This window comes from Pimephales promelas, chromosome 1 (assembly GCF_988280905.1).
Source record: "Pimephales promelas chromosome 1, fPimPro1.hap1.1, whole genome shotgun sequence".
NCBI classification, from domain to species: domain Eukaryota; kingdom Metazoa; phylum Chordata; class Actinopteri; order Cypriniformes; family Leuciscidae; genus Pimephales; species Pimephales promelas.
In genome coordinates this window covers 6887108-6915023 of record NC_142769.1, presented here as the reverse complement: position 1 = coordinate 6915023, position 27916 = coordinate 6887108, and the positions used below count along the sequence as shown (strand labels likewise).

Sequence of the window (27916 nt, the reverse complement as noted above, 5' to 3'; positions counted from 1 at the left end):
ACAACCCAGGCACAACCGCTGATTGGTTACTGGCGCTGTCAATCAAAGCAGCCATGTCAAGTGGCAAAAAAGCTATGTGAACTAATTATTGCAGTGAAGAAGGGGCCGTTATTTCAAGATATACACTGTTTAAGTCAGCGGATTTGTTTATAAATGACAGTCGGCATTGCACATTATTTAGGCGCTGTTGAAGGTGGTCAGCATTATGTTTCTTATATGCGGGTAACAACATTACTGGGACAGTTTGAAATCGATGTCCTATAAACGGAATACTCAAACTGAACCTTCTTCGCGTTTTATGTGAGCCAATAGTTTGTGCTGGAGAAAACGAGCCAATGATGTCAGGAAAGCATTACAAGGGTCAAGAAGTCAGCTGCTGCATTAAATATTTCATATTTGGATTTAACATAATATTTTGGGTAAGTGCTTTGTGTGTGAACCACCATTTCTTTGTGTGATATTTCATTGTTTCTTTATGCCATCGCGCGTGAAGATATGAGTAGCCTAACGTAACGTTACATTCATCTGATGGATGAGTACGCAGGTAGGTCAATTCATTTTCCTTTGTTCCGTTTGTGTGAAATGCGAGAAGCTGGTGTACTGTAGCCTACAAGACAGGCTTAGTGCTAATTTGTCGATTAAATAAAGACCAATCGATTTTACTACGTTGAGCAGGCAGCAGGAGTCCCATGGTTCTGTTTCGTGTTAATGTAACTAATATAACTAATTTCTTTCCTATCGCTTCCACTCGTTTACTGTACCTCAGATGTTCATGACAGCTGCCGAGTCAAGTGCGTAGCTACTACAGATAATCGGCTTTCTCTTCTGTGAAGCAATGCACCGACCTTCCCAGCTAACACAAATATGTTTTCTAACGTTCAATTTAAGTTCTGAAAACGTTATTTCTGAACCTTTTCTTAACGTTTTTCTATATCTCCAGTGTTTAAATGTTTTAAAAACGTTTTTCTTGGTTCTAAAATTTTCTAACATTTTTCTACAAAGGTTAAAGAAACATTTTTTATCATAACGCAAACAACGTTACAAGAATGTTCTTGAAACATTCTAAAACAAGTAGTAAAACGTTAAACGAACATTCAACTAAATTGTTTCCTCAAACGATAAATAATGCGTTTGTGTGTGTACATTTTGAGAACATTAATAAAGACCACATAACGTTGAACAAATGTTAGAAAAACATTACTGGAAAGTTAATATTTTCATAACATTTAGAGAACCTTGTCAGAAGGTTAGCTAAATTTCTGAGAAGCACTGAGCAATCCCCGTTTGATGGGTTACTGCATGGCACAACATATGGATACGTATCCTGGATTATAGGCAATAACTGGAGTGACAGGAGGAGATTATAACTCGGAAAATAGATTATAACTATTTCAAAAGAAGCACTGAAAGACCCTGGAGTAAAACATTGTGTTTTAGCTTCTGTGAGTCTGTAAGTATTGTTGTTCAGTACTCTATAACTTTGTTATAACATAATTCACGTTTATCTGCTTCAAATGATATAGATATTTCAAAATATACAGTTATCTCTGAACTGTTGAGGGTTGAGTTGTAACACTATTAGATTTGCAGTAATGCACTCATTTTAATTTAGTTCAAATTTAATTCAAAATGATATATTATGCCTGCCATGTTCAGTATAGCCTACCCCAACTTACCGCCTTTAATTTTAAATATTTTAAACATATAAAACAAATTCCAAATGGTAAATATTTTAATCAGTGAGTGAATTTTCCAATGCCATTTTTAATTAATTTCTATGAGGATTTTTATGGGTGGAATCTAATTAGGTTCATCTTGAGGAACCAGAATTTGGCTTTTATAGACAAAACATATATTTTTGTGTTAGTTTTTTATAGATAGTTTCCCAGGAAGTGGCAATTTTGTTCTCTTGAACACATGGGATGGAGATGCTACTTTATTCGCGAATGTTTTAAGCAACATTCCAGTTTTGCACATCATTTAAATTCGCAACTTTGAATGGAAACAGCGTCCCATTTTATGTGGGTCCCATTCGAACTAAACATAAAATTATTACAAAATTCTGTACTATGAGTCACACAACTTTTATTATCACCCCAGGAGGCTTTATAATTGGTTAAATTGATGATGTTCCAACTCAACCCGTGTTACAATACTCCTATAGCCTAATGTAGTAGTTTTACAAGATAGATCACTTCTATCTCGATAGATCGCTCCCTTCACCTAGTTTTTACTAATTATCTGGGTCGCTCATCCATTCACATGAACTCGTATGTTCAATAATGAGGGCGGTATTATTGAGCGTTCACTGTGCTACTTCACTGAACTCATTTACAATGAACCACTTGCTACATTAGCTACTGTATGTTTACTGTTGACTCATGACGTAGTACTGCACAAAAACTGAAGTCAGAATTTGCTGTTATGATCTCACCCAGTACTAATTTTTGTTTTTATTTTAGATTTAAGACTCATTATGAAACATGTAATGTCTAAATCTGAAAGCAGCCGCTAATTCAAGCCTATAGCCACAGTCAGTGCATTATAGTCTTGTACAGTTGATTTGGAGGTTTGCATACAGATGGAAAACTCATGTACAATATAGGCCTAGTTGTGCACTGAACCATAATATTAATTTAAGCAATAGCTATTTTACTTTAGCATGATAGCATAACACACCTCAGCACAGTCTGAATAAATTACCAAATTGAAAGAGAGTCAAGCTTTGCTAGTTTGTTCCTCAATTCAAAGCACTCCTTTGTTTCTGCATGACATTTTTCTGGCTATACTATACAGAATGTTTTCACTGAGGTGTATGTCATTTCCTCCAAGATTATGAGGGTGATGATGACAAATGGGCAACAAGAACAAACTAAAAGGTTGTGTACACTAGTGATGGCAATTTCTGCTTCATGAAGCTTCGAAATCTTTTGTTCCGAATCAATGGTTCAGTGCGTGTATCAAACTGCCAGAGTCACGTTATTTCAGTAAACGAAGTTTCATAACATCATAACTGTTTCGAAACACTTCGAAATTTCAATGGTTCACCGCTGGGGGCGATGATCTCTGTTTTTGGGCATTTTAATAAGACATTAGTATACACTGTAAAAATGAATACGCATTATCTAATCAATAAAATTGTGGCAACGGATTACAAGCAATGTTATTAGTTAAATTGAACAAATTTAAACTTTTTTGAAACAAAATTATCTGAATAACAGACAGACAGACGTCAAAGTTTAATTTCTAAAACTTTGACGTCTAAAGAACTCTTTATTTTACAGTATATTGCCAACATTGAAGAAACCTAATGTTAACATGCAGAATCACTGAAGGAGAAACCTAAAACAAACACTGATCAACATAATGGCGACTTAAATGTATTTTTTTTTTGTAAGTTTTACTCATTTTAAATGGTTTACTTTTAAGGAATTAATTTGAATAATTATTACTCAATTCTAATTTGTTAAATTGGATGAATAATATTGCTTGTAATCTGTTGCCCCTTTTTTGATTAGATAAATTAATTTTTACAATGTAATTCAACTGAATAATGGTAGTTAATAGTCTCTTATTGGCCTGTTTATCTGAGCCATTCATCGAAAAAAACAAAACAAATCCTAACAATTGATAAAATAACATATCTAGACACTTGATCATATTAGATGATTAGATAATTGCATTTGAAAGATTTTACATTCAATAAAAATTTGCAATCTTTTTTAAAAAGTTTTTTGCATCTTTGGCCCGGGTTTTTTGTTGCATTTACACTGTTCTGACCACTAGGGGTTACAGTGGAGACGGATTGTGTCGAAGCCTCGACACAATACGGCACATTTTCTTCAACTGTTTCAGTGTTTCAAGAAGCCTCGATCTGCCCACCCCTGGTGAACACATTATGCTATATTTTTCCTCAAGTGAATGAGGAAAAATAACATTAACGCATATCCACTGAAGGCCCAAGTGCAGCCTTTTTTTTAACAAAACTTGAACAAAATGGTCCATGACAGGAGGGCTATTTGTACACAAGGACTAATGAGTAACAAGAAACACCTGAGCATGATCAAGACATTCAACCAATGACAAAACAGAACTGATGAACACATGCCCAAAACAACCAATCAGAACATTACACATGACTAGGGAAGCGAAGGCATGATCACATTACAAACAAGAACTGACTAAACTTAAAAATAAAAGACATGAAACATAAACGTGAACCAAAACCCAAAACCAACGTGCCAATTATGCACTGCCCAAGATATATAAAATAAGAAACTAAATTGTCATTCATTTTTCACTCTCGATGTCTCCGCACTCAGACATAGCTGGACGAATGCATCGCAGCAATGACAATTTCAGCAAAACATGCAGTAAAATATAAAAATTCCTGTGTTGATATTAGTGCCTAGCATGTTTATGCAAGGTTAAATTGTTTAAACTTATGGAATATATTAAAAATAATGCAAGTACTAGGCTGTATTCTACATTGACTATTGGCCATTCATTGACCAGACTGGCTGGAAATGATCTTAGCAGTAATCTATAGGGAGTGCCGGATAACCATTATGCTTAAGCTTTACTGGAGCATCTGGATGATAGTAATCATAATATTGCATGTTTGCTCTGGGTATAAGCATTTATCCTGACAGTCCACTGAGACATGCAGCTGTAATATCACAAACAACACCCTGCGGTGCTTAAACAGTTGCATGTTTTCCGGTTTGCTCCATTGGGCCGTGCAAAGTTGGATGGGAATGAATGGAGCTTTTGTTTACCACACAACTTCTGCTTTTGTTGTCAAGTCCAAGAAACTAAACTGTCCTTCATGCTTCAGTCTCAAGGTCTTCCTCTATTAGAAACCATTTAACAAATGAATAAAAACTCTTATTTTATTATTCCTCAGACAATATATATATATATATATATATATATATTATATATAATATTTGAAATCAATATTTGAAATAATTTTTGATATTTTTTTTAGTGGGTGCAGGATACTATAGTTAATTTATGTAAGTGAGGATAGCAAAATAAAGTAAACTGTGACATTATTACAGTATACCCAAAAATTCTTCATACATTGGAAAACCAGTATAATTTATTTAAAATTTAGGACCAAATATTATTCAGACACTTTAACCTGACCATGTTTTGCTTAAATGTATAGTTTTTTACTGCTAATGCAACCTTTTTACACCACAGTCTGAACAAAATTAAGCATTGCTTGGTAATTGGTTGACTTAAATTGGTATTATCTAATTGTGTACTTAAATTTAACTGCTGACACTTGACAGCTATTCAACTTAATTCATTTGCGAGAGTCTAACAGAAGGATGGCCAAAACCAGGGAAATATGAACTGATTTGAGATCTGAGTTCTTGTTATATTTTATTACCATTTTCTAAACTATAGCGAATAAACTGTGATGTGAGAAATGTTGAAGGTGTCTGAATAAATTTTGTAGTCTGTATATGTTTATATGTTTCAGAACTGTATGGTTAAACATTCATTAATTGTAAAAGACATTTTCGAAGTTGCCAAAAATACCAGTCTTTCTACTTACTACTTTCACATTTAATTCAATGTTACTTGTTGTCGCTTGTGTCATACTTTTAAAGTTTACTAGAAATTTCTGAGTGAAAATTGTCTCAAAGTAAATCCTACACAATTTTTTCCCCCCAATGTATTACGATTGTACATCATCTGAGTTAGAGTTGCAGAAAAAATCTGAAAGAGAATTACAGAACTGTACACCAGTGGCATGCACATACTATTAATAATCACTAACAGTAAAGTGTCCTTTCGGTTGAATAGAACTTATTCACAGCAGTGCCAGCTTTGATTTTTAACGGGAATGAAAGCGAGGCTGTGTGGGATTGACATGCATCTCTTCATTGGGTTGTACTGATATTTAATGTTTTCCCGCTGACGAAACCCAGCAAAAATATCTTTCCAGTACATTTCAGTGGACAAAAAACTCCTCATGAGCTGAGGGAAATGATTAGTGATCTAGGAGCTGCTTTATATAGCGGATGCCACTGACAAATCTCGCTTTCATACCTGTCATGGCACTGCATGAATAAGGTCTATTGCGGAACGCGATGTCAACAGAGGGTTCAAAACGGGAATGTGATTTCCCCCTTGCAGCAGAAGAGGTCTGTGCACGCTACTGCTGTACCCACAATCACTGTACTGTACTGTTGTCTTGAGAAGTTCATGTACACAAAAACCCTTGTGTGAGGCACAGTCGGTGCTCTGTAGATGAAAATATGAAGTGCTTTGAGAGACAAACAGGGCCTTTTAGACTGAAACGACTTGCGAAATGTATTGTGTTTGATTTTTTGAATAGTGGAACTAAAGACCCCTCTGAAAAGAAATGACACATCGTGCTCGTATTTGAAATCAGTAATGAATTTAAGTTCATGGTTAAGGTCCATGTGTCTCCTCCCACTTATTGCTTTTTCTTTATTTGGCCATTGAAGAATGAATCTGTGAATTTTTGGGGTAAATTGTTCCTGTTTCTTTCAAATGTACAATACAGGAAGAATAACTTGGAGTCTCTTACAACAGGTTTACATGCATCAAAGGATTTCATTTCTTCATAATGTAGATGAATCAGTGTCTCTAAATTAGAGCCCGACCGATAAAGGATTTTGAAGGCTGATACAAATATTTTTTGGTTTTAAAATCCGAAATGCCGATATATCGGCCGAAATTTTTTTTTAAATTTTTTATTTCAAAAAGGCGCAACAAAACGTTAACAGATTTCCCTAACACTAGTTATTTGTAGTTATTTATGAGTTTTAACCAAAATAATATGATAATGCATTTTAAAAAGAAACTTTCTAAAAGTTTCTTTTATTGTCACAACAGAACAGACTGATGATAGTGGCATTAGCTAGCTTTATGGTTAGCTAGTCTATGATGAACCATAATTTAGCAATGGATAACGTCATAATGCAAATTGTAAAACATACATTTTCAATATAACTGGCCAAGGAAACTTCCGCCGGCCACAAATTTTGTCATGCTTATTTGAGTTAAGAGAACTGATGGAGGTGTTCTTTTAATTGTTATTCAAGCAATCTATGTATCGTGACCGACTCAACGAGTGTTGCCAACAGAAACGGTGTAGAGTGCCCTCTGGTGGAAAAACTACACAACACTCATGACATGGTTCAAGCATGTTTCGTCCATTTTTGAAATATTCATTTATCGGCCATTATAACTGCCGATACCGATAGTTTGGAAAATGCCTAATATCGGCCGATAATATCGGCCTGCTGATATATCGGTCTGGCTCTACTCTAAATCCCTCCTTTCCGCGATCTACTCTCCTCTGATTGGCCACACAGCTCAGTGATTGGTTTACCGCGTACAGTGCGTCGAAAACAAAAACGCCCATTGCCACATGTGGACATGTGGAAACTGTATCAATAACAGTGCATGTGCAATGCATTAGCCGAGCTCTAGCATGAATGACTGATGTAACATAAACGTTGGTAAAACAAATCTTCCTCCATGCTTAATCTTTCCTCAAAGTAGTGAAAACAACAGACAATCTGCATTAATAGACAGTTTTCTGTAAATTGGCCCACAGCTGATCAGCAGAAGTAATTCAGTAAGACAGTGATAACATGAGTTAGCCAGTTAGCAGGAGACCTACGCATTATCAAACTCAAAACGAAGTAGCCTATTTTAAACACCATCTTTTAAGAGCAAACAGTATGCGAATCCTGCATTGAACTCCGAGATTTGGGAAGCAGTCGTCAGTAAAATAAAGGGAACACAGCAAAAGTTTAGGATTATACTGCTGTGATACCATGGTAAAGATGAATTTTAACTGATTCTTCACATGCTCGTCCTTGGGCAGTGAAAAAAAACCTTCACATTGTAGAGCACAGCTTCTTCTCGACATGATGCTGTCCAGTATCCCGGTTTGAGATTCAAGTTTTCCCTGTTTTCTGCACGCAATAAGTGGGCGGGGGCAATATGCTAATGTTTCGTCTTGACGTCACAACAAAACGGCCGATGACTCGTTTGAAAAACGATTCATTTCATTGACTCAGAGTCGACTCTTACTTTTGAGAGACTATAACTTTATATACGGTGCATTTTCAGATCTAAAACTTTGCAGGGTGTTTTCATTCACTCAGAGTGAATGTCATTTTCAAAAATCTATAATAGAGGCCCTTTACCAAAAAATCATAGTATATGAAGAAATGAGGTGGAAATAAAAGTCATGTTCTCCAGTTCTGAAGGGCTTGCAGAATCACTGCCCTATGGACATAATGAGGACATACAGTAGGTACGGAAAGTATTCAGACCCCCTTAAATTTTTCACTCTTTGTTATTTTGCAGCCATTTGCTGAAATCATTTAAGTTAGTTTTTTTTTCTTCCCTCATTATTGTACACACAGCATCCCATATTGACAGAAAAACAGAATTGTTGACATTTTTGCACATTTATTAAAAAAGAAAAACTAAAATATCACATGGTCACAAGTTCAGACCCTTTGCTGTGACACTCATATATTTAACTCAGGTGCTGTCTATTTCTTCTGATCATCCTTGAGTTCAAAAAATGAACTTAAATGATTTTAGCAAATGGCTGCAATATACTGTAACAGAGTGAACAATTTAATTCTGAACACTTTCCGTACCCACTGTCTGCTCAGATGGCACCATGAAAAAGCAGATTGTGGAAATGTCGTGGTGTAACATGAAATTATTAAAAAGATCTGAGGAGTGAAATATGCAGGTTGGCACCTTTTACATTCAATGACCTTTTACATTCAATATTTTGTGGTCTGGCTGAGGAAATCTAATAAAATGCTTACTGTGTTTTTATCTCTAATGTTCAGTTTTGGCTAGTTTTGAAAGGGAAACATTAGGCTGTACTTTGGAGAAAAGTATTGTGGGTTCAGAGTTGGATATAAGAAGCAGATAAGAGTCGCATTCCTATCCACTGACTCTCTAAAGCACCCAAAATGGACCTAAAATAGTTTTGAACTGATAACAAAGCACCTTTTACAGGCTATTAATGTTTAAGGCCTCACGGTAAACCAGATCAAGTTGGCAAAACTCAGTAATAATCAGTAACATTAATCAGTCAACATTAATCTTCCACAAAAACATTATATAAATATTTCAAACAACATGAGGGTGAGTAAATTACAGAATCTTTATTTTTGGGTGAACTGTACCTTTAGTGAATCATTTGTTCCAGAGCAATGCCACACTGTATGTTTCTTGTTTTAGTTGCTTGGAGTTGCTTTCCTTGGAATCGGACTGTGGGCATGGAATGAGAAGGTGAGCAAAAAAACAGTATCTAATGCATAATGCATAAAATTCATCTTTATTTGATAAACATCTTAATGCACATGTGAAGTTGAGATGTCACATGTTCTTCACATTAAATAAATGAACACCAGTGGTTTGTTGGAGACCTACGTAGACCTACTATATATACTGTATATATATATATACTGTATATAGTTGCTGTTTTTTAATGCTGTTTTTTTTCTTGGTAACTAGATCATTTTTATTTAATTTCTCTATTACTGTACTATGTAGGGTGGACCAAAAATATTTAGACAGTTTAATTTTTCACTCAAGGCTCCATCTGGTCTTTTACACACAAAGATGTATTAAACACATGGATATACTGTATTGTGTGTGTGTTTATTTTTGATCTATGTGGCTCTTGCATTTTCTGTGCCATATTTGCAAATATTTGTATCTGCTGTAATTGCCAACAACCATATTTGAAACAGATTGGAACAGCAATTGAGCTAATTAAAGCCCAGTCTCATCTCTCTTTCTCTCTCTCTCTCTCTTCCTCAGGGAGTTCTCTCGAATATCTCCTCCATCACAGATCTGGGTGGATTTGACCCAGTGTGGTTGTTTTTGGTGGTGGGAGGGGTGATGTTCATCCTGGGTTTTGCAGGCTGTATCGGGGCCCTGAGGGAAAACACTCTCCTGCTCAAGTTTGTACGTTTTCCAAGTTTTCATTCTTATGAGGAGTGGGTGTAACCTATTTGGAATGCCTTTTTTAGCACTTAAATGCATAGTTGTTTGTGCAATTGTTAAAACATGCTTTGGTTCATCGTAAATCTGTATGAGTTTCTTTCTTCTGCTGAACACAAAAGAGGATATTTTAAAGAATGTTGGTAACCAAACAGTTGATGGACCCCATTGACTTCGTAGTATTTATGTTTCATTATATGGAAGTCAATGGGGTCCATCAACTGTTTGTTTACCAACATTCTTTAAAATATCTTCTTTTGTGTTTAGCAGAAGAAAGAAACTCATACAGGTTTGGAACAACTTAAAGGAGTAGTTCACTATAAAAAAAAAAAAAACTTTTGCTGATAATTTACTCACCCCCATGTCATCCAAGATGTCCATGTCACTCTTTCTTCAGTCGAAAAGAAATTAAAGTTTTTGATGAAAACATTCCAGGATTTTCTCCATATAATGCACTTCAGTGGTAACCAAACAGTTCAAGGTCCAAATGAGAGTTTCAGTGCAAACTGCAAACTGTTCAAAGGGCTTTAAACGATTCCAAATGATGAATAAGGGTCTTATCAAGCGAAATGATCACTCATTTAAAAAAAAAAAAAACAAAGTTTAAGTTTTATAAGCTCAAATGCTCGCCTTGCTGCGTTCGTGACTCTCCTGTTCGAACTCATTCATCAAAATGAACGAATCTTTTCCCGAGTCAATTCGTTCACTTCGTTCGTTGAATGGATGGAATGACACGAAAAAAGATTTGTTCATTTTGATGAACAGGAGAGTCATGAATGTGCAACACAGAACAGAACAAGGTGAGAATTTGTGCTTATAAAACTTAAACTTTGGTAAGACCCTTATTCATCGTCTGGAATCGTTTAAAGCCCTTTGAACAGTTTGCACTGAAACTCTCATTTGGACCTCGAACCGTTTGGTTCCCATTGAAGTCCATTATATGGAGAAAAATCCTGAAATGTTTTCTTCAAAAACCGTAATTTCTTTCTTTGACAGAATTTTAATTTTCGGGTGAACTATACCTTTAATGTGGTGTATTTGTCTTTCTCCTCTCCCAGTTTTCTGTGTTTCTGGGGATAATCTTCTTCCTGGAGCTGACTGCCGGCATCCTGGCCTTTGTCTTTAAAGACTGGATAAAAGATCAGCTAAACTTTTTCATCAACAACAACATACGAGCCTACAGAGATGACATTGATTTGCAGAACCTGATCGACTTCACTCAGGAATATGTAAGACTCAATGCCAGAACTCATGTCTCAAATACAAAGGCAGAGAAAACACTAGGACACTAGGAATAGAAGATGGGGAAAGGCTTAAACAAGATGAAAGAGAAATGAAAAGTGTGTAGGTGTGTGTGCACAGGAGAAAAAAAAAGCAAACTATCAGTTTATCTGTGCCACATGTCATCACAGAAGTGCACACACAATCAGTTGCCATAGAAACAGCTTGACTTTATGATTCCTTATCCACTCACAGAGATCCCTGTCTGTTCACATTTTATTTTCTTAGAACGGTAAGTTGTCAGCCCGAAATTGTGTTTATTTCGAGGCTATTGAAGGTATCAAAAAAAATGGACATTTAGAAAGTTAAAGGAGTAGTTCACTTTTGAAAAAACTTTTGCTGATAATTTACTCACCCCCATGTCATCCAAGATGTCCATGTTTTTCTTTCTTCTGTCGAAAAGAAATTAAGGTTTTTGATGAAAACATTCCAGGATTTTCTCCATATAATGGACTTCAATGGGAACCAAATGGTTCAAGGTTCAAAAGACACTTTCAGTGCAAACAGTGCCAGATGATGAATAAGGGTCTTATCAAGCGAAACGATCGCTCATTTGAAAAAAAAACAACAACAACAAAGTTTAAGTTTTATAAGCTCAAATGCTCGCCTTGCTCTGTTCTGTGACGCAAGTTTGTGACTCTCCTGTTCGAACTCGTTCATCAAAATGAACGAATCTTTTTTCGATAAAGTCGAAATGAACGAAAAGATTCGTTCATTTCTTTTCGACTGAAGAAAGAAAGACGTGGACATCTTGGACGACATGGGGGTGAGTAAATTATCAGCAAAGGTTTTTGGAAAACTCAACTGAACTACTTTAAAGGGATAGTTCACCCAAAAATGAAAATTCTGTCATTAGTTACTCACCCTCTTGTCGTTCCAAACCCGTAAGACTTTCATTCAACTTCGGAACACAAATGAAGATATTTTTAATGAAATTTGAGCTTTCTGTTCCTTCATTGACAGTTATGAAACTACCACTTTGATGCTTCGAAAAGTTCAAATTCATAAAACTGATTTGCTGTCAATGGAGGGACATCAAAAACAAGATTTCAGTTGAGCCCCACACAGCACAACTGAAGCTTATATTGAAGCTTATTTTATTGTTTGTTTTTTTTCTCCAGTTTTATGCTACTGTACTGCAGATCTGTTTCCAGAACATGACTTTTCCTCAGGACAGATTTAATTAGACATCCGAGTCGGGCAGATGCTGTCATATTATTTTCCTTCCTTGCATGATAAAGAAGACAGACATAGCAAAGCACTGCATGTCAACATAATATACTAGTATAATGGGAGAACATGGGGGGATCGAGGTTTTCTTTCTTTAAGGAACAAACGCCTTATGCCACATCTATGACATTGATGTGTGTTAAGCAGATACATTCAATGCATCCGTATTTTCACTGTACTTCCTTATGTTGTGTCTAATATCCGAAATTATTGCAATTTGATCTACATTTTATGATGAAAGTGCATTCCAGATTGCAATGTAACTCCAATGCTGGGCAATATTTTTGTTTCTTTAGTGGGAATGCTGTGGGGCGTTTGGAGCAGATGACTGGAACCTGAACATCTACTTCAATTGTACAGACAGCAACCCCAGCCGAGAAAAATGTGGCGTGCCCTTCTCTTGTTGCACCAAAGACCCAGCGGTAAGAGATGCATTTCTATGGAAACTTTGTGTTTGTAACTTAATACAGCGCATAAAAAAGCATTTTACATTCACAAACAGCTATATTACACACTACATGAAAGGTAATATCCAAGCAAAGCATAAAACGCACTTTAAATATGACACAATTGACATTTTTTACCACTGCCATCTTCCTCCAGAACAAAATGAATGCAGCTCTTTTCTAAGCACAATTTGCATGCCACTATTTTCCCGATTAAAGAGAGACTAAAAGCGTGAGGGGAAAGCGCAAACAATACATGACAGAGCAAAACAAAAGGGGAGTAGAGAACAGGATTTGGTCTACGTGCACAGAGTAAAAATAACATTTCGCACACTATAAACAAGAACTGAGAGCACATCTACAGTATAGCAAAGAGGATGGAATTATGGCCTGTTGTGAGCTATTAACTCATAACAAATAATCATTATTGACATTAAACGATTCAATTACGAGCCTTTCTATGAATGCGGCCTTTCATTATTACAGTATGAAGGAGAACTGCAGGCGGTAATGTGTTTCCTTCACAGTAAGGTATAATAAGAAAAGCAAATAGTGAGTCATTTACCTACTATAACTTGTTGAATATGAAATCACTGGACAGGTGAAAAAGCAGAACTGATTTCAAACAGGAACAAAGTGAAACTATTTCAAGTGAAATGAGTCATGAAGATTTGAAGGGTGACAAGCATATCCTGTTGGCTAGTTTGTTCTGGGGGGTTTTTGTAATAAAAATGATGAACTTTCCAGCCTTATCTCTTCACTCCACCCACACTGGAATTCTTCTGACTGTCAAAATACTTCCTTAAAGTTGAAATGTTACCACTGTCCTCCATTAATTCCACATGGATGACTTGTTTTGCAGGAGGATGTTATCAACAGACAGTGTGGGTATGACGTTCGGGCAAAATCAGTGAGTCTTACTCTCAGTCTTACTTTTTTGCATTTAATCTTCACTCTATAAACTAAATTCAAAGTTACAAAAGCTATATAGTCAAAAGGAGTGAGTGATATCCGTGTCTTCTGTTGTTTGATTAATACTTAAAACACAGACAGCAGGAATATTAGGCTGCTGTCACTTTAAGATATAGATCCAATACACTGATACTACTGATACACATACGTTGTCTTTCTTAACTGTTTATGTTCACTTAAGACATAACCTACTATGTTTGCTAAGAACCTCCCCAAGACGGACATGTTTGTCCGTTCAAGTGCAAGACTTGAGAGAGAACTCAATATTTGCCCGCTGTCTTAGACGAGGCTTTTGTGCACACACAAATCTTTTCAGTTCTCTTTCACGTCTTCTTTGATTGTTTAAATTGGCAAGGCTTAAATGAGTTTAGTTTAAGCTCAGATAATGTGCTGTTCAGGCCTCACCTGTGCTCACTGTCAACGCAATGATGACGGCGTAAATGACTGGTCATGTTAGAGTATAGGCACTCCTATTGAACAAAGTTTACAAAGTGTGACTGTTTTGTCCACTTTTTTGTTTTTTTATCATCATGTTGTAACGTAATGGGAAGTCAGAATGCGTATCCATCGACAGAAACATACAGTAACCAAACTTTGTTTTCCACGTTATTTTCAACAAAACATATAATGGCAAGTGTATGCCGAACCATAGGTGGAGAACTGAAACGGTTTGATTAAAAAAAAAAAAAAATTCAGAGAATGGTTACATATGGAAGCTTGTTTCCGCCACTGAATAAAAAATTTGTTTTAAATATTTGTGACTTTTTATCTCACAATTGCGAGATATGAAGTCAGAATTGTGAGAAATAAAGTCGCAATTGTGAGATATAAAGTGGCAATTCTGAGAAATAAAGTCACAACTGCGAAATATAAAGTCACAATTCTGAGAAATAAGGTCGCAATTGCGAGATATAAAGTCGCAATTCTGAGAAATAGTCGCAATTGCGAAATATAAAGTCGCAATTCTGAGAAATAAGGTCGCAATTGCGAGATATAAAGTCGCTAATCTGAGAAATAAAGTCGCAATTGTGAGACATAAAGTCGCAATTGTGAGAAATAAAGTCGCAATTGTGAGACATAAAGTCGCAATTCTGAGAAATAAAGTCGCAATTGTGAGATATAAAGTCGCAATTGTGAGAAATAAAGTCGCAATTGTGAGACATAAAGTCGCAATTCTGAGAAATAAAGTCGCAATTGTGAGATATAAAGTCGCAATTGTGAGAAATAAAGTCGCAATTGTGAGATATATAAAGTCGCAATTCTGAGAAATAAGATCGCAATTGTGAGATACAAAGTCACAATTCTGAGATATAAAGTCGCAATTGCGAGATATAAAGTCGCAATTCTGAGAAATAAAGTCGCAATTGCGAAATATAAAGTCGCAATTCTGAGAAATAAGGTCGCAATTGTGAGACATAAAGTCGCAATTCTGAGAAATAAAGTCGCAATTGTGAGACATAAAGTCGCAATTCTGAGAAATAAAGTCGCAATTGTGAGATACAAAGTCACAATTCTGAGAAATAAAGTCGCAATTGTGAGATATATAAAGTCGCAATTCTGAGAAATAAGGTCGCAATTGTGAGATATATAAAGTCGCAATTCTGAGAAATAAGGTCGCAATTGTGAGATAGAAAGTCACAATTCTGAGAAATAAGGTCGCAATTGTGAGATACAAAGTCACAATTCTGAGAAATAAAGTCGCAATTGTGAGATATATAAAGTCGCAATTCTGAGAAATAAGGTCGCAATTGTGAGATACAAAGTCACAATTCTGAGAAATAAGGTCGCAATTGTGAGACATAAAGTCGCAATTCTGAGAAATAAAGTCGCAATTGTGAGATATAAAGTCGCAATTCTGAGAAATAAAGTCGCAATTGTGAGACATAAAGTCGCAATTCTGAGAAATAAAGTCGCAATTGTGAGATATAAAGTCGCAATTCTGAGAAATAAGGGTCGCAATTGTGAGATATATAAAGTCGCAATTCTGAGAAATAAGGTCGCAATTGTGAGATACAAAGTCACAATTCTGAGATATAAAGTCGCAATTCTGAGAAATAAGGTCGCAACTGTGAGATACAAAGTCACAATTCTGAGAAATAAAGTCGCAATTGCGAGATATAAAGTCGCAATTCTGAGAAATAAGGTCACAATTGCAAGATATAAAGTCGCAATTGTGAGATATAAAGTCGCAATTATGAGAAATAAAGTCGCAATAGCGAGATATAAAGTCGCAATTCTGAGAAATAAAGACGCAATTCTGAGAAATAAGGTCACAATTGTGAGATATAAATTCAGAATTCTGAGAAATAAAGTTGCAATTGCGAGATATAAAGTGGCAATTGTGAGAAATAAAGACGCAATTGCGAAATATAAAGTCACAATTCTGAGAAATAAGGTCGCAATTGTGAGATATAAAGTCATAATTCTGAGAAATAAAGTCGCAATTGCGAGATATAAAGTCGCAATTGCGAGATATAAAGTCGCAATTCCGTAAAATAAAGTCGCAATTGTGAAATACAGTCACAATTCTGAGAAATAGTTGCAATTGCGAGATATAAAGTCGCATTTCTGAGAAATAAGGTTGCAATTTCAAGATATAAAGTCGCAATTCTGAGAAATGAAGTCACAATTCTGAGAAATAAAGTCGCAATAGCAATATATAAAGTGGCAATTGTGAGAAATAAAGTCACAATTCTGAGAAATAAAGTCACAATAGCAAGATATAAAGTGGCAATTGTGAGAAATAAGGTCGCAGTGACTTTATTTCTCAGAATTGTGAGATGCACCTTTTTTATTTTTCATTCTGTGGCAGAAACCTATGGGATTAAAATCCTGCCATGATTCAAAACTGAAATAAAGTTCTGAAAGGTTGAAACTAAATGTTCAAAACTTCAAAATCTTACAAAAAAATGTTTTGCAAGATCGAAAAATAAGATTTGCAAGCTTGCAAAATATAAATATAAATATAATATATAATATATATAATATAATAAAATATAATATAAAAAAATATAAGAAATGCATGCATTTCATCTTGTCTTTATTCTTTGTCTTCTGTAGGAAAAACTCCTAAACTTCAGCAGAGAACCAATTTTTTTGTAAGGAAGGAGGGGTTTCTTTATTGTATTTGCATGTAGGCCCGCTATGTATGGTTTGCACTGCGGTTTAAATTGGTCAGCGCAGCGCTGGTGAGGATTGTTCGCGCCGCGCTGACCATTGAGAGTTGCTAGGAAACACGTCCGCGCTGCGTTGACGAATCGGCCGCGCAGCTCGGACCATTGAACCGCGCAGATGACATGTCAGCGCAGCGCGAGCTGTGTTTGGGCTTCTGACCAGAGAGCCGTGCATCCTGATTGCGTATTCTTTGCGCTTTCGTCATTGGCGGAGCAGTCGGTCAATCCCATGTCTGATGTTTCCAGTAAATTACGAATTGTGATTGGACTGTACGTCAGCAGACAGCGAAGCATTGGGCAAGAGCAGAAGGTCCGCCCTCCAGGCTTTTTTTAAGTTTCGAGGTTGCGATGCTTCATTTGCGCTCAGTCTGAGTTTCAGAGTTTTAGAGTAGAGCTGCGTGACAACGCTGCCACAAATCACGTGAGTCGCAAGCTCGCAACTGTGAGGGCGTATCTCCGCGAAGTGGGTGTTGTGTAAACTCAGCTCTGAAAAATATTCTGCAAATAAGTGCAAATGTAATGTAATGTAATAAGTTTCGCCCTGTCGACCCTCAGTTTTCAGAGTTTCAAAACTTTTTTCACCTATTCGCACACCAGTTTTCAGATCAACATTTACAAGGTTTCAAATCTGGAAAACAAACTAAATACAGTGGGAGAACACTGACAAATTTGAAACTCTGAAAAAATGAATGTGCAACACCGTAAAAAAAGAGTGTTGCACTTGTGAAGAGGGAAAACTCAAAAATAAAATTATGTTTGCAGAGATTTTATTTTTTTAATCACTTTTCAAGCCTGCAAAACTATGTTTTCAGAGTTACAAACCTGTTTTTCACTCATTCGCACACTAGTTTTCAGATCACCATTTGCAAGGTTTCAAATCTGGAAAACAAACTAATACAGTGGGAGAACACTGACAAATTTGAAACTCTGAAAATTTGTTTGCGCAACATCGTAAAAAAAAATGTTGAAGTTCTGAAGAAGGAAATCTCAAAAACAACATAATGTTTGCAGATATTTTTTAATTTTTTTATATTTTGCAAGCTCGCAAATCTTATTTTTCGTACGATTTTGAAGTTTTGAACATATAGTTTCAACCTTTCAGAACTTTATTTTCAGTTTTGAATCACGGCAGGATTTTAATCCCATAGAAACCAGCTTCCATAGTTACACCCCAAATATGGATTAATACAAAAGAAGTACGCTGTTATTCATTTCATACACAATGGTAAAGTAATTAAAAATACAGTATATGTACATAGACACAGTAAAGAAAAATTCTATATATATTCTATAAAATTCTATATATATATACACAGATATATTCACACATATTAAAGTTATTTGTAGTTTCCTAATTTATTAACTGTAATACGTTCACTTAAAACTTGTAGACTTAAATATACTGAACTGGTATTTTCTTGTAACACATTCTCCATTACAAACTTATCTTTATTTACGGTGCAAAATAAAAGATCACCACAACATGAACATAATCCTTTAGATCTGAGAAACACAAATTCAAGCGTGGACTGTTCATGTGCATTGTTAGAAAGAGGAAAGCCTTGATCCTAATTTCATTTTCCTCATTAGGATGCAGAACAGAAAACATACATTCATGTGAAAGGCTGTGTGCCGCAGTTTGAGAAATGGCTACAGAACAACCTGACGATAGTGGCCGGGATCTTCATTGGAATCGCGCTGCTGCAGGTGAGAACGCCTTCACCTGCGATCGCTGACTGGATTTGCTGTCTGTACTCATTCTGTTTCTCTCACTCTATTTTCCGCAGATATTTGGAATATGCCTTGCACAAAATTTAGTCAGCGACATTGAAGCTGTGAGAGCCACCTGGTAAGAACACACAGATGCAAACTTACGACACATCCTCTCTTCCTGCTCTAGTTTTGCACACTGCCACAGCAAGCAGCTTTTCTCTTTCGCCCCGGTGCGTTGATGTGTGGATTCATAATGCACATGAATGAGTCCCTGCTCTAATACAGTTAATGGAGTCTTATCAAAACCACTAAACAACCTTTCTTCATTTTTTGCCGAGAGCTGCCACCATGTGGACAAAAAAAGGAATATTTGGTGAAAGCTCACTCAGCTCTTTTGAATGGCTATATTATCTAATAATTAAGAATAATTATAATATTTTTTTAATGTTTTTGAAAGTCTCTTTTAAAACGAGTAAAATACAGTAAAAATAGTCATATTGTGAAATAATATTACAATTTAAAAGAACTGTTTTCTGTTTAAACATATTTTAAAATGTAATTTATTCCTGAATTTTCAGCATCATTACTCCAGTCTTCAGTGTCACATGATTCTTCTGAAATCATTCTATGATGATTTGATTCTCAGTTATTATTGTTTCTTGATTATTATCAGTGCTTTTTTCTGCTTAATGTTTTTCTGGAAATTTTGATCATTTTCTTTCCTTGAAGAATAGAAAGTTCAAAAGAATAGCATTTATTTGAAATAGAAATGTTTTGTAACATTATAAATGTCTATACTGTGACTTTGAATGAATGAAAGTATTGAATTATTTTCTTTTTTTATCTTACTTGCCCAAGCAGCCAAATATAAATTACAAGAATACATTTTTAAATATTTAACAATAGAAAATATTGCTATATTTCACAATATTACTGTATTTTGGTCTTGGTGAGCCTAAGAGACTTAAAAAATCGTTAATATTATTACTCCAAACCTTGTAGCGTAGCATTGTCTTAAAGCAGCACTATGCATTTTTTTTTTACCTTAACTGAATAGTTTCGGAGTTATTGCAATGGTTATGTGACTATTTTCAGGTTGAATGTTGGGCGTCTCGGTTTCTCGTGTCTCGTGATGTAACGTATTGCTTTACGGCAAGAAGGATCAGCTAAAATGAACATCAAACAGAAATAACCCGGCGCCGTATACATGTGGTGTTCGAGGCGCATACAATACAGACTGCCGACAGTTCAACAGGGCGCAGCTCTTAAAGGGGCCACACCTTATTTCCACTCGTTACAGCTTCCATCCTACTGAACAGGTACCGGTTTACAGGGGGAGGGGATCAGGCCGCGAGTACTGAGACATCTCTGCGTGAGTACTGTGAGTACTCCACAGCGACTCTAGGTGTCACAGTTTGACAAAAACGAAAATCCTGCATAGTGCTGCTTTATACTCTCTAAGGTGATGTAAATGTGATTTACTCTCAATTAAACTCCTCACAACACACACACACCCCTCCACTCACTGTCCTCCGTCCTCTCTATCTCCCACACTGTCATAATCACGCCAACTCGCCTCACAACTTCACTTCTCCTCCCCCATGCCTTCATCAGGGTGCCGCCCCTCTCTTACGTCGCCCGCCGCCCTCCACCCCACTACAGCAAGAAAGCCTCGGCGTACTCCTGAGGGAGGCGTTCGTCTGGTGGGTGTGTAACATGCCTGGTGTGTTGTGTTTGTGTTCACCTAGATTCTTACCGTTCTGTTTTTCCTTGTTTGGGGGCTTGTGAATGTCCGTACTCCCATAACAGTCATCATTCATCAAAGGTTCATTCACTTACAACAGAAAAGTTAGACTTTCACATTCTCAGAGGGATAGTTCACCCAAAAATGTAAATTCTGTCAAGTTGTTGAACACAAAAGAAGGTATTTTGAAGAATGTTGGTAACCAGACAGTTGACGATAGCCATTGACTTTTTTGACGCATCAAAGTGGTAGTTGTGTAGACTGTCAATGGAGGGACAGAAAGATCTCAGATTTCATCAAAAAGATCTTCATTTGTGTTCTGAAGATGAACGAAAGTCTTACGGATTTGGAACGACAAGAGGGTGAGTAAATACTGACAGAATTTTTATTTTAGTTTTGGGTTAAATTTATTTTTGGGTGAACTATCCCTTTAATGTTAATTTCATTAGCCCTCTGTTGGTCCTCTGTGACTTCTGACCGAATAATTTTCTGTTTTGAATTATTTAAAATCACAGCTTCATCGGAAGGTTATGATACTTGGTGACTTTTTTGGCATTTGGTATGTGAATACAAAAAAAAATTGAGGTCATGATCCGAGCATGCTAAGAGGTCGTAAAAAAAATAGTCACACTCGTGGTCTTTGGTCAGAAATGAATAGGAAATGAATGGGAAATTTACAAAAAAAAAAAAAAAAAAAATCTCTGAATTTTTGTTTGTACAATATCTACAATTCAGCCACGATTCTTAAAAGAAGTATACCGCAGTAAAGGGGTGACACTCTACAACATCAAGAGTGCAAAAAATGTACACCCACACAAACACACAAACATACAAACACACTTTTATACACATACACACCAATAAATTCAGACTACAAAAAATCTGTTTTGAATTTTTAAAAATCACAGCTTCATCGGAATGTTACGAAACTTGGTGACATTTCTGGCATTAGGTATGTGAACACACAAAAAAAATGAGTGGTCGTAAAAAAAAAAATTTGTCACGATTTTGGTCTTTGGTCAAAAATGACCCCCATAGGAAATGCATGGGAAATTGACAAAAACACAAAAATTCATACTTTTTATTATTTGTTTTACCATTTTTTAAATAGGAAATTGTTTTTAAGATTGTTACAATTATATATTCAAATCCACCAAAAAAAAAAAAAAATGTGTTCATTAACAGCTGGGGAATTCTCATGCCTCTCCATAGAGAGCTGCACATGCCATCTAGTGGTTACACCATGATTCTATGATTTTCTCTATACTGTAACCAGATGGTGCTAATTTTCTTCAAAAAAAAAATAAATTTTTTAGACTCTATATTAAACAAAAATACTGCATTAATAATAAGAAAGAAATATATATATATATATATATATATATATATATATATATTTCCTTTGGAAAAAATAGACCATAAATATTGCATAAATATTAATAAATTCAATCAAACTGTCTCAAAATACTAAAAAAAAAAAAATATTATAGAACAAAAAATAAATTGCATTGGTTTTACTGGGATGGAAGAAGTTACATTTTTAGGCCTCCGGTCACTTTTGACCGGGAAGGCCCAGGACGTGACTCATAAAGGAAGACCATCAGAGGGTTAATTACTCAAAAAAGTTATTCAGTCAATATTTTAATATTGTTTAATGGACCTGAGCTAACATTGAGCAGCTGTTTTTTTTATCAACATAGATGAATAAATACCATAACAACTGTACAGTATTGCTCATTGTTAGTTAATGCATTAACTAATGGAACCTTATTGTAAAGTGTCACCATTTAATTCGATGACTTTTCCTCAATCTTCCAGTCCCACAGAGATCTCGACGAGCATAAATGCATAACGGTGTCCCATCCCACGATCACTGTCATTTTAACCCCATCCTTGTTCCTCCCTCAGACTTTCTCTCTCCTACTTTTAGTCCCGTTTAGCTCCTCGGACTGTCTGGTGTCAAGCCTCATCCTTCATTATAACCTTGATATCCCAGCCGGCCTTGCTGCTACCCTTCCATCCATCCCACATCAGTCATGTTCTCTCTAGCTGAAAATCATTCAGTCACACTGTAGATTGCAATGGTGATTTCTCTAATGCAAGGCCCCATTTTTCAAGTTGGCATTAAAAAAAAATAAAAAAAGAGCCCTACTTTGGTTTTATTGGAAAAGTCACTGGAGGAATGCCAACTCTCCTAATGAGGCCTCACACCATTGGCTTTAGACGTCTGTTTATGATCCGTGTCGTTTTTTGTGCTTTATATCTTTCTCTTGTGCAGTTTGTTCACAGGAAGTGGCAGCTAGTCGTTCAGACGCTCACAGGTAATTAATGCATTCATACACTTCCATAACGTGGAATCCTTAAAGGAGTAGTTCACTTTTAAAAAAACTTTTGTCAATAATTTACTCACGCCCATGTCATCCAAGATGTCCATGTCATTCTTTCTTCAGTCGAAAATAAATTAAGATTTTTGATAACATTTCAGGATTTTTCACCATATAATGGACTTCAATGAGAACCAAACGGTTCAAGGTCCAAAAGACACTTTCAGTACAAACTGCAAACTGTTCAAAGGGCTTTAAACGATTCCAGACGAAGAATAAGGGTCTTATCAAGCGAAACGATCACTCATTTAATAAATAAATAACGAAGTTTAAGTTTTATAAGCTCTAATGCTTGCCTTGCTCTGTTCTGTGACGCAAGTTCGTGACTCTCCTTTTCGAACTCGTTCATCAAAATGAACAAATCTTTTTCCGAGTCATTTGGTTCATTCAACAACGAATTGAAGCATTTTATAAGCATTTGAGCTTATAAAACTTAAACTTTGTTATTTATTTATTAAATGAGTGATCATTTCGCTTGATAAGACCCTTATTCATCATTTGGAATCGTTTAAAGCCCTTTGAACAGTTTGCAGTTTGTACTGAAACCGTCTTTTAGACCTTGAACCATTTGGTTCCCATTGAAGTGCATTATATGGAGAAAAATCTTGGAATGTTTTCACCAAAAACCTTAATTTCTTATTGACTGAAGAAAGAAAGACGTGAACATCTTGGATGACATGGGGGTGAGTAAATTATCAGCAAAAGTTTTTTCAAAAGTGAACTACTCCTTTAAAGTCAGCATGAAACCAAGGTGAATGTTACGTATGAAAGTAAATATTCATACTGTTAAAGTCACCATGAAATCTTGTTTTATGGAACATTGCAGTATTTATTATAAATGATTGATCCTTCCCTTCTTGCAGCAACATCTCATCTCATCTACGATGATGCGTTTACTGGCGTGAGGGCGGGGCGACCTGTCACTCACCTGAGATCCACCAATAGCAAACCACAACCATCTAATCAATTCCCCATGGACAAAATCAAGTCCCACCTACTTTTATTTTCTTGTTTCAGAAGCTGTATCAATATGGGACAAACAATTACATGTCAATATGGAAGAAAATCCTATCGCAACTTCTGTTTCATGCTGACTTTAATACCAACCTAACTAGAACGATTTCTTTCGATAGAAAACATAATTGTGATCTAGTCGCATTGTCCAAACCTGTCTTACTTTTTCTTTGTAAACAGGGCTACGCCAGCTTGATGAAGCTAGCGAATGATGAACACAAGTGCACTGGGTCGTGTGTGTGTGTGTGCGCGTGTGTGAACCATAACATTTTACCATCAGTAAATCGTGCTGTTTTTTATGCGTAATACATGTAAGAAAATGTTTAGTAGCACTTTATTTTACAGACCTGTTCCTCATGTACATACTATGTACTTATTATCGTTATTACAATAACTAACCCTGAACCTAACCGTAACCCATGTAGTTACCTTATATTCCCCAGTGCTTTCATAGGCAAGTACACTGTAAGTACACATAAGTGCACGTACTGTAAAATAAAGTGCAACCAAATGTTTGTCCACAGAAAATATTCTATCATTTGCCTAATGGTTAAAAATAAAAAAGCATAATTCAAAAAATAACACTGGCCAGGGAGTCAATGTCCAGTGCACTGAACGTTCACTCCCTAAAAATTCCCACAATGCACCATAAAACCCCTTGTTCCCTTATCACATAAAAAAATGAGTTTATTTTGGATTTTATGTGATTTTATATCGAGTTACACTTTAATGCATAAGTATGCATGAAGAGTTCAGATGCAAAAGCCTCTAAATGCCATTTGAAATTTTCTTCTTTAATGATGATTTTTATCAAGCTTGTATATTTAAGTTCAGTAATTTCACTTAAATGGCATTGATAATTACCTATTAATTGTTATTTAAGTGAAATTAATGAAATAAAATATACAAGTTTGATAAAAAAAATCATCATTAAAGAACAAAATTTCAAATGGCATTTAGAGGCTTTCGCATCTGAACTCTTCGCATGTTTTCCATACAAAATCCGAAGTTACAACGTCACTCTGTAGGCCAAAACGCCGAAGCGAGTTAGCATTTTAGCACTTTTGGTTCCCTCGCTCTAAAGTCTATGGGATTTTTGAATGGGTTTTTGCTAAATTGCCTGAAATAAGTTCTGTGGTGAACAAAGCCTCTAAATATTTTCACATTTTGATCTATGACATAGAACACACAGTTATAACCTGCTTGTGTTTTTAAAAAACTTTATATAGGCTTCAAAATGTATACATTTTGGAAGTAATCAAAATGTATAAGATTATCTTGATAGACAAAACGTGTAAGGGTCACAACTCTTTGTTAAACACAGATCTTATGTTTTGCGATTTTCCAAAAGTCTATAGGGGAAATGCATAGCTTTTGGATCGAGGGAAGCCATGCGCCTCTAGCTTCCGAGTTGTCCTACAAAGTGACGTCATCACTTCGGCACTCTATTAGTTACTTAAGTTATCACTGTAGTGCAATAATGTGATGCATAAATTATGTTGTCTGATCAACAGAACCTACCCAATGTATTAAATATGATCCATTAGGCTTTTGAGGAACGTTTATTTGTTCATCTCTCATATGGAACTGCGTTCCCCCGGTTTTGCCCCCACAAAAAAAGATTTAAAAAGATTTAAAGTTATAGAGTGACAACTGAAATGTATATTCATTTTATGTGAGTAGTCTCTAGTCTTGATTTACATTACAAGCTATCAAAATTTCATCTTTTTGGGCATAGAAGTATCAGTAACTGCAGCAAATTGCATATTTTTGCTCAGTTTGGGCTTTGAGTAAAATTGAGGTGTTTTTTATTTCCGTCCTCTTGTCTTGTATAAGGTCTATATTCGCACTATATCATACTATGCGAGCCTTAAAAGCCTGATGTATCAAATATGATACTCAACAATAAACACAGATGCAAAGATTGACCAAGGTTTCATGATAAACATCTGGGCCTAAATAATAATATTCTTTTTTTTAAACAATGACGGATAAAACGTCAACTTTCAAAAACCCAGTTTGATGGGAAATGATTTGTAGTACATGATCATCTATGTGGGAGAATGTGAAGCTCTGTGTGTGTGAAGGTCAACGAGGAAGTCTCTCATTGCCAATGTGTTTGCTGTTTGTTTTCGTTTATCCTGTTCACACTGGTTCATTTATGCACTTAAGTTACATATTGCATTTCACACTTAAAGGGATAGTTCACTTTGAAATTAATTTTTGATGTGTTTTAGCTTACCTCGAAGGCATCCAAGATGTAGGTGTCTTTGTTTCCGCAGTAGTTTAAATGTTGATATTTTTAGGTCAAACCGCTCTTGTCTGTCAGTCATATAATGGAGGTCTATGGTCACCACCTCAAAGAGCATGCACAGAGATGACGATATAAATACTGTTTGTTTTCACACACAAACCGCTCGTTTCGTGTCTTAGGGCATCAATGTGCACTTACATTTACGAGTCATTAAATCATGTTTAATTTGGACTTCTCTGTGCATGCTCTTTGAGGTGGTGACCATAGACCTCCATTACATGACTGACAGACAAGAACGGTTTGACCTAAAAATATCAACATTTAAACTACTACGGAAACAAAGACACCTACATCTTGATTGCCCTTGAGGTGAGCTAAAACATACTAACAATTTCAAAGTGAACTATCGCTTTAAGAACAAATATATGAAGCTAATCTCGCAGCTTAAGTTCACTGAAACAGTCAGGAAGTTGGTTAAACATTTAATTTTATCCTTAATTTTGTCCTTGTACTAACAAATTAGAGAGCATTTCTTATTGAGATGTTTATCTTTAACAAACAATGTCTGAGAGAATAACATACCGTGACAGTATTTTTCTGTAATTTATGGACTAATCAGAAGCTTGTTTGTTGTAAATATGGAAGTGATATTTTAGCACTTTTACAATGCCAACACAGCTGGATGGTGTAACACTCTGTAACGCACTATGTAGCACTCGTGTGTCATTAAACTTCACTCAAAGTCATTTTAACATTGTTTATGTCTCTGTTTTCTTTTAAGGAGCCTTTAGTTATTGTGATTATTAATTTAGAATCCCTTCAGCAACAAATATTGGTCAGTGTAATAGTAAAGACTGCTGTTCATTTAGTTAAATTATATATTATTTCAGTTATCATATCAAGTTTTCGTGACATAATTATGACGTGTCATGTTACCAAAGCATTTATTTTCTTATGTGGAAGAATGGGCTTTCGATGCATCTCATAATTAAATTTTTTTATGTCATATTACTTTTTATAAGTGACATAAAAAGCATAACTTCAAGTTATCCATCATATAGTTTTGACAGTCCATTTCAACTTTTTATCTCATAATTTGGTTTTATTATATAGCTTTGACTTAGTGTGTCAGTTTCAAATTTTATCTCATAATTATGACATCATATTTTAGAATTTTTATGTTATGCCTATCTCATAATTATTTACATTTTATATCATAATTTTGAGATTTTGTTATATAGCTTTGACTTAGTGTCAGTTTCAACTTTTTATCTCATAATTTGGTTTTATTATATAGCTTTGACTTAGTGAGTCAGTTTCAACTTTTTATCTCATAATTATGATGTCATAATTTAGAATTTGTATGTCATGCCTCTCATAATTATTTACATTTTATATCATAATTTCTAGTTTTTATTATATAGCTTTGACTTAGTGTCAGTTTCAACTTTTTAGCTCATAGTTATGACATCATAATTTAGAATTATGTCATGCCTATCTCATAATTATTTACATTTTTATCATAATTTCAGGTTTTTATTATAGTTTTAACTTAGTGAGTCAGTTTCAACTTTTATCTCATAATTATGATGTCCTAATTTAGAATTTGTATGTCATGCCTATCTCATAATTATTTACATTTTATATAATAATTTCTAGTTTTTTTAACA

General features: G+C 35.4%; 1 protein-coding gene across 8 annotated transcripts; it reads left to right on the top strand.

Moving 5' to 3' along the window:
- Positions 1-43: 43 nt before the first annotated feature.
- tspan5a (tetraspanin 5a) lies at positions 44-26998 on the top strand. 8 transcript variants are annotated; one of them, XM_039669691.2, is made up of 11 exons: positions 44-419; positions 9268-9318; positions 9853-9999; positions 11094-11264; positions 12843-12968; positions 13855-13902; positions 18728-18844; positions 18925-18986; positions 20465-20553; positions 22873-22915; positions 24173-26998. In XM_039669691.2, exons 1-9 carry the CDS (start codon positions 336-338, stop codon positions 20535-20537), a joined length of 879 nt encoding a protein of 292 aa, XP_039525625.2. In that variant the 5' UTR covers positions 44-335; the 3' UTR covers positions 20538-20553; positions 22873-22915; positions 24173-26998. The 8 variants fall into 8 exon arrangements, with proteins under 8 accessions (XP_039525625.2, XP_039525622.2, XP_039525626.2 ...); XM_039669688.2 differs by having other exon boundaries at positions 23842-26998; XM_039669692.2 differs by having other exon boundaries at positions 20465-20557.
- The last annotated feature ends 918 nt before the right edge of the window (positions 26999-27916 follow it).

Coding starts and splice junctions, on each gene's coding strand:
- tspan5a (XM_039669691.2), top strand. CDS start 336: ATGATGTCAGGAAAGCATTACAAGGGTCAAGAAGTCAGCTGCTGCATT. Junction 10,000..11,093: donor ACACTCTCCTGCTCAAGTTT/GTACGTTTTCCA, acceptor CTCCTCTCCCAG/TTTTCTGTGTTTCTGGGGAT. Junction 18,845..18,924: donor TTGGAATCGCGCTGCTGCAG/GTGAGAACGCCT, acceptor TATTTTCCGCAG/ATATTTGGAATATGCCTTGC.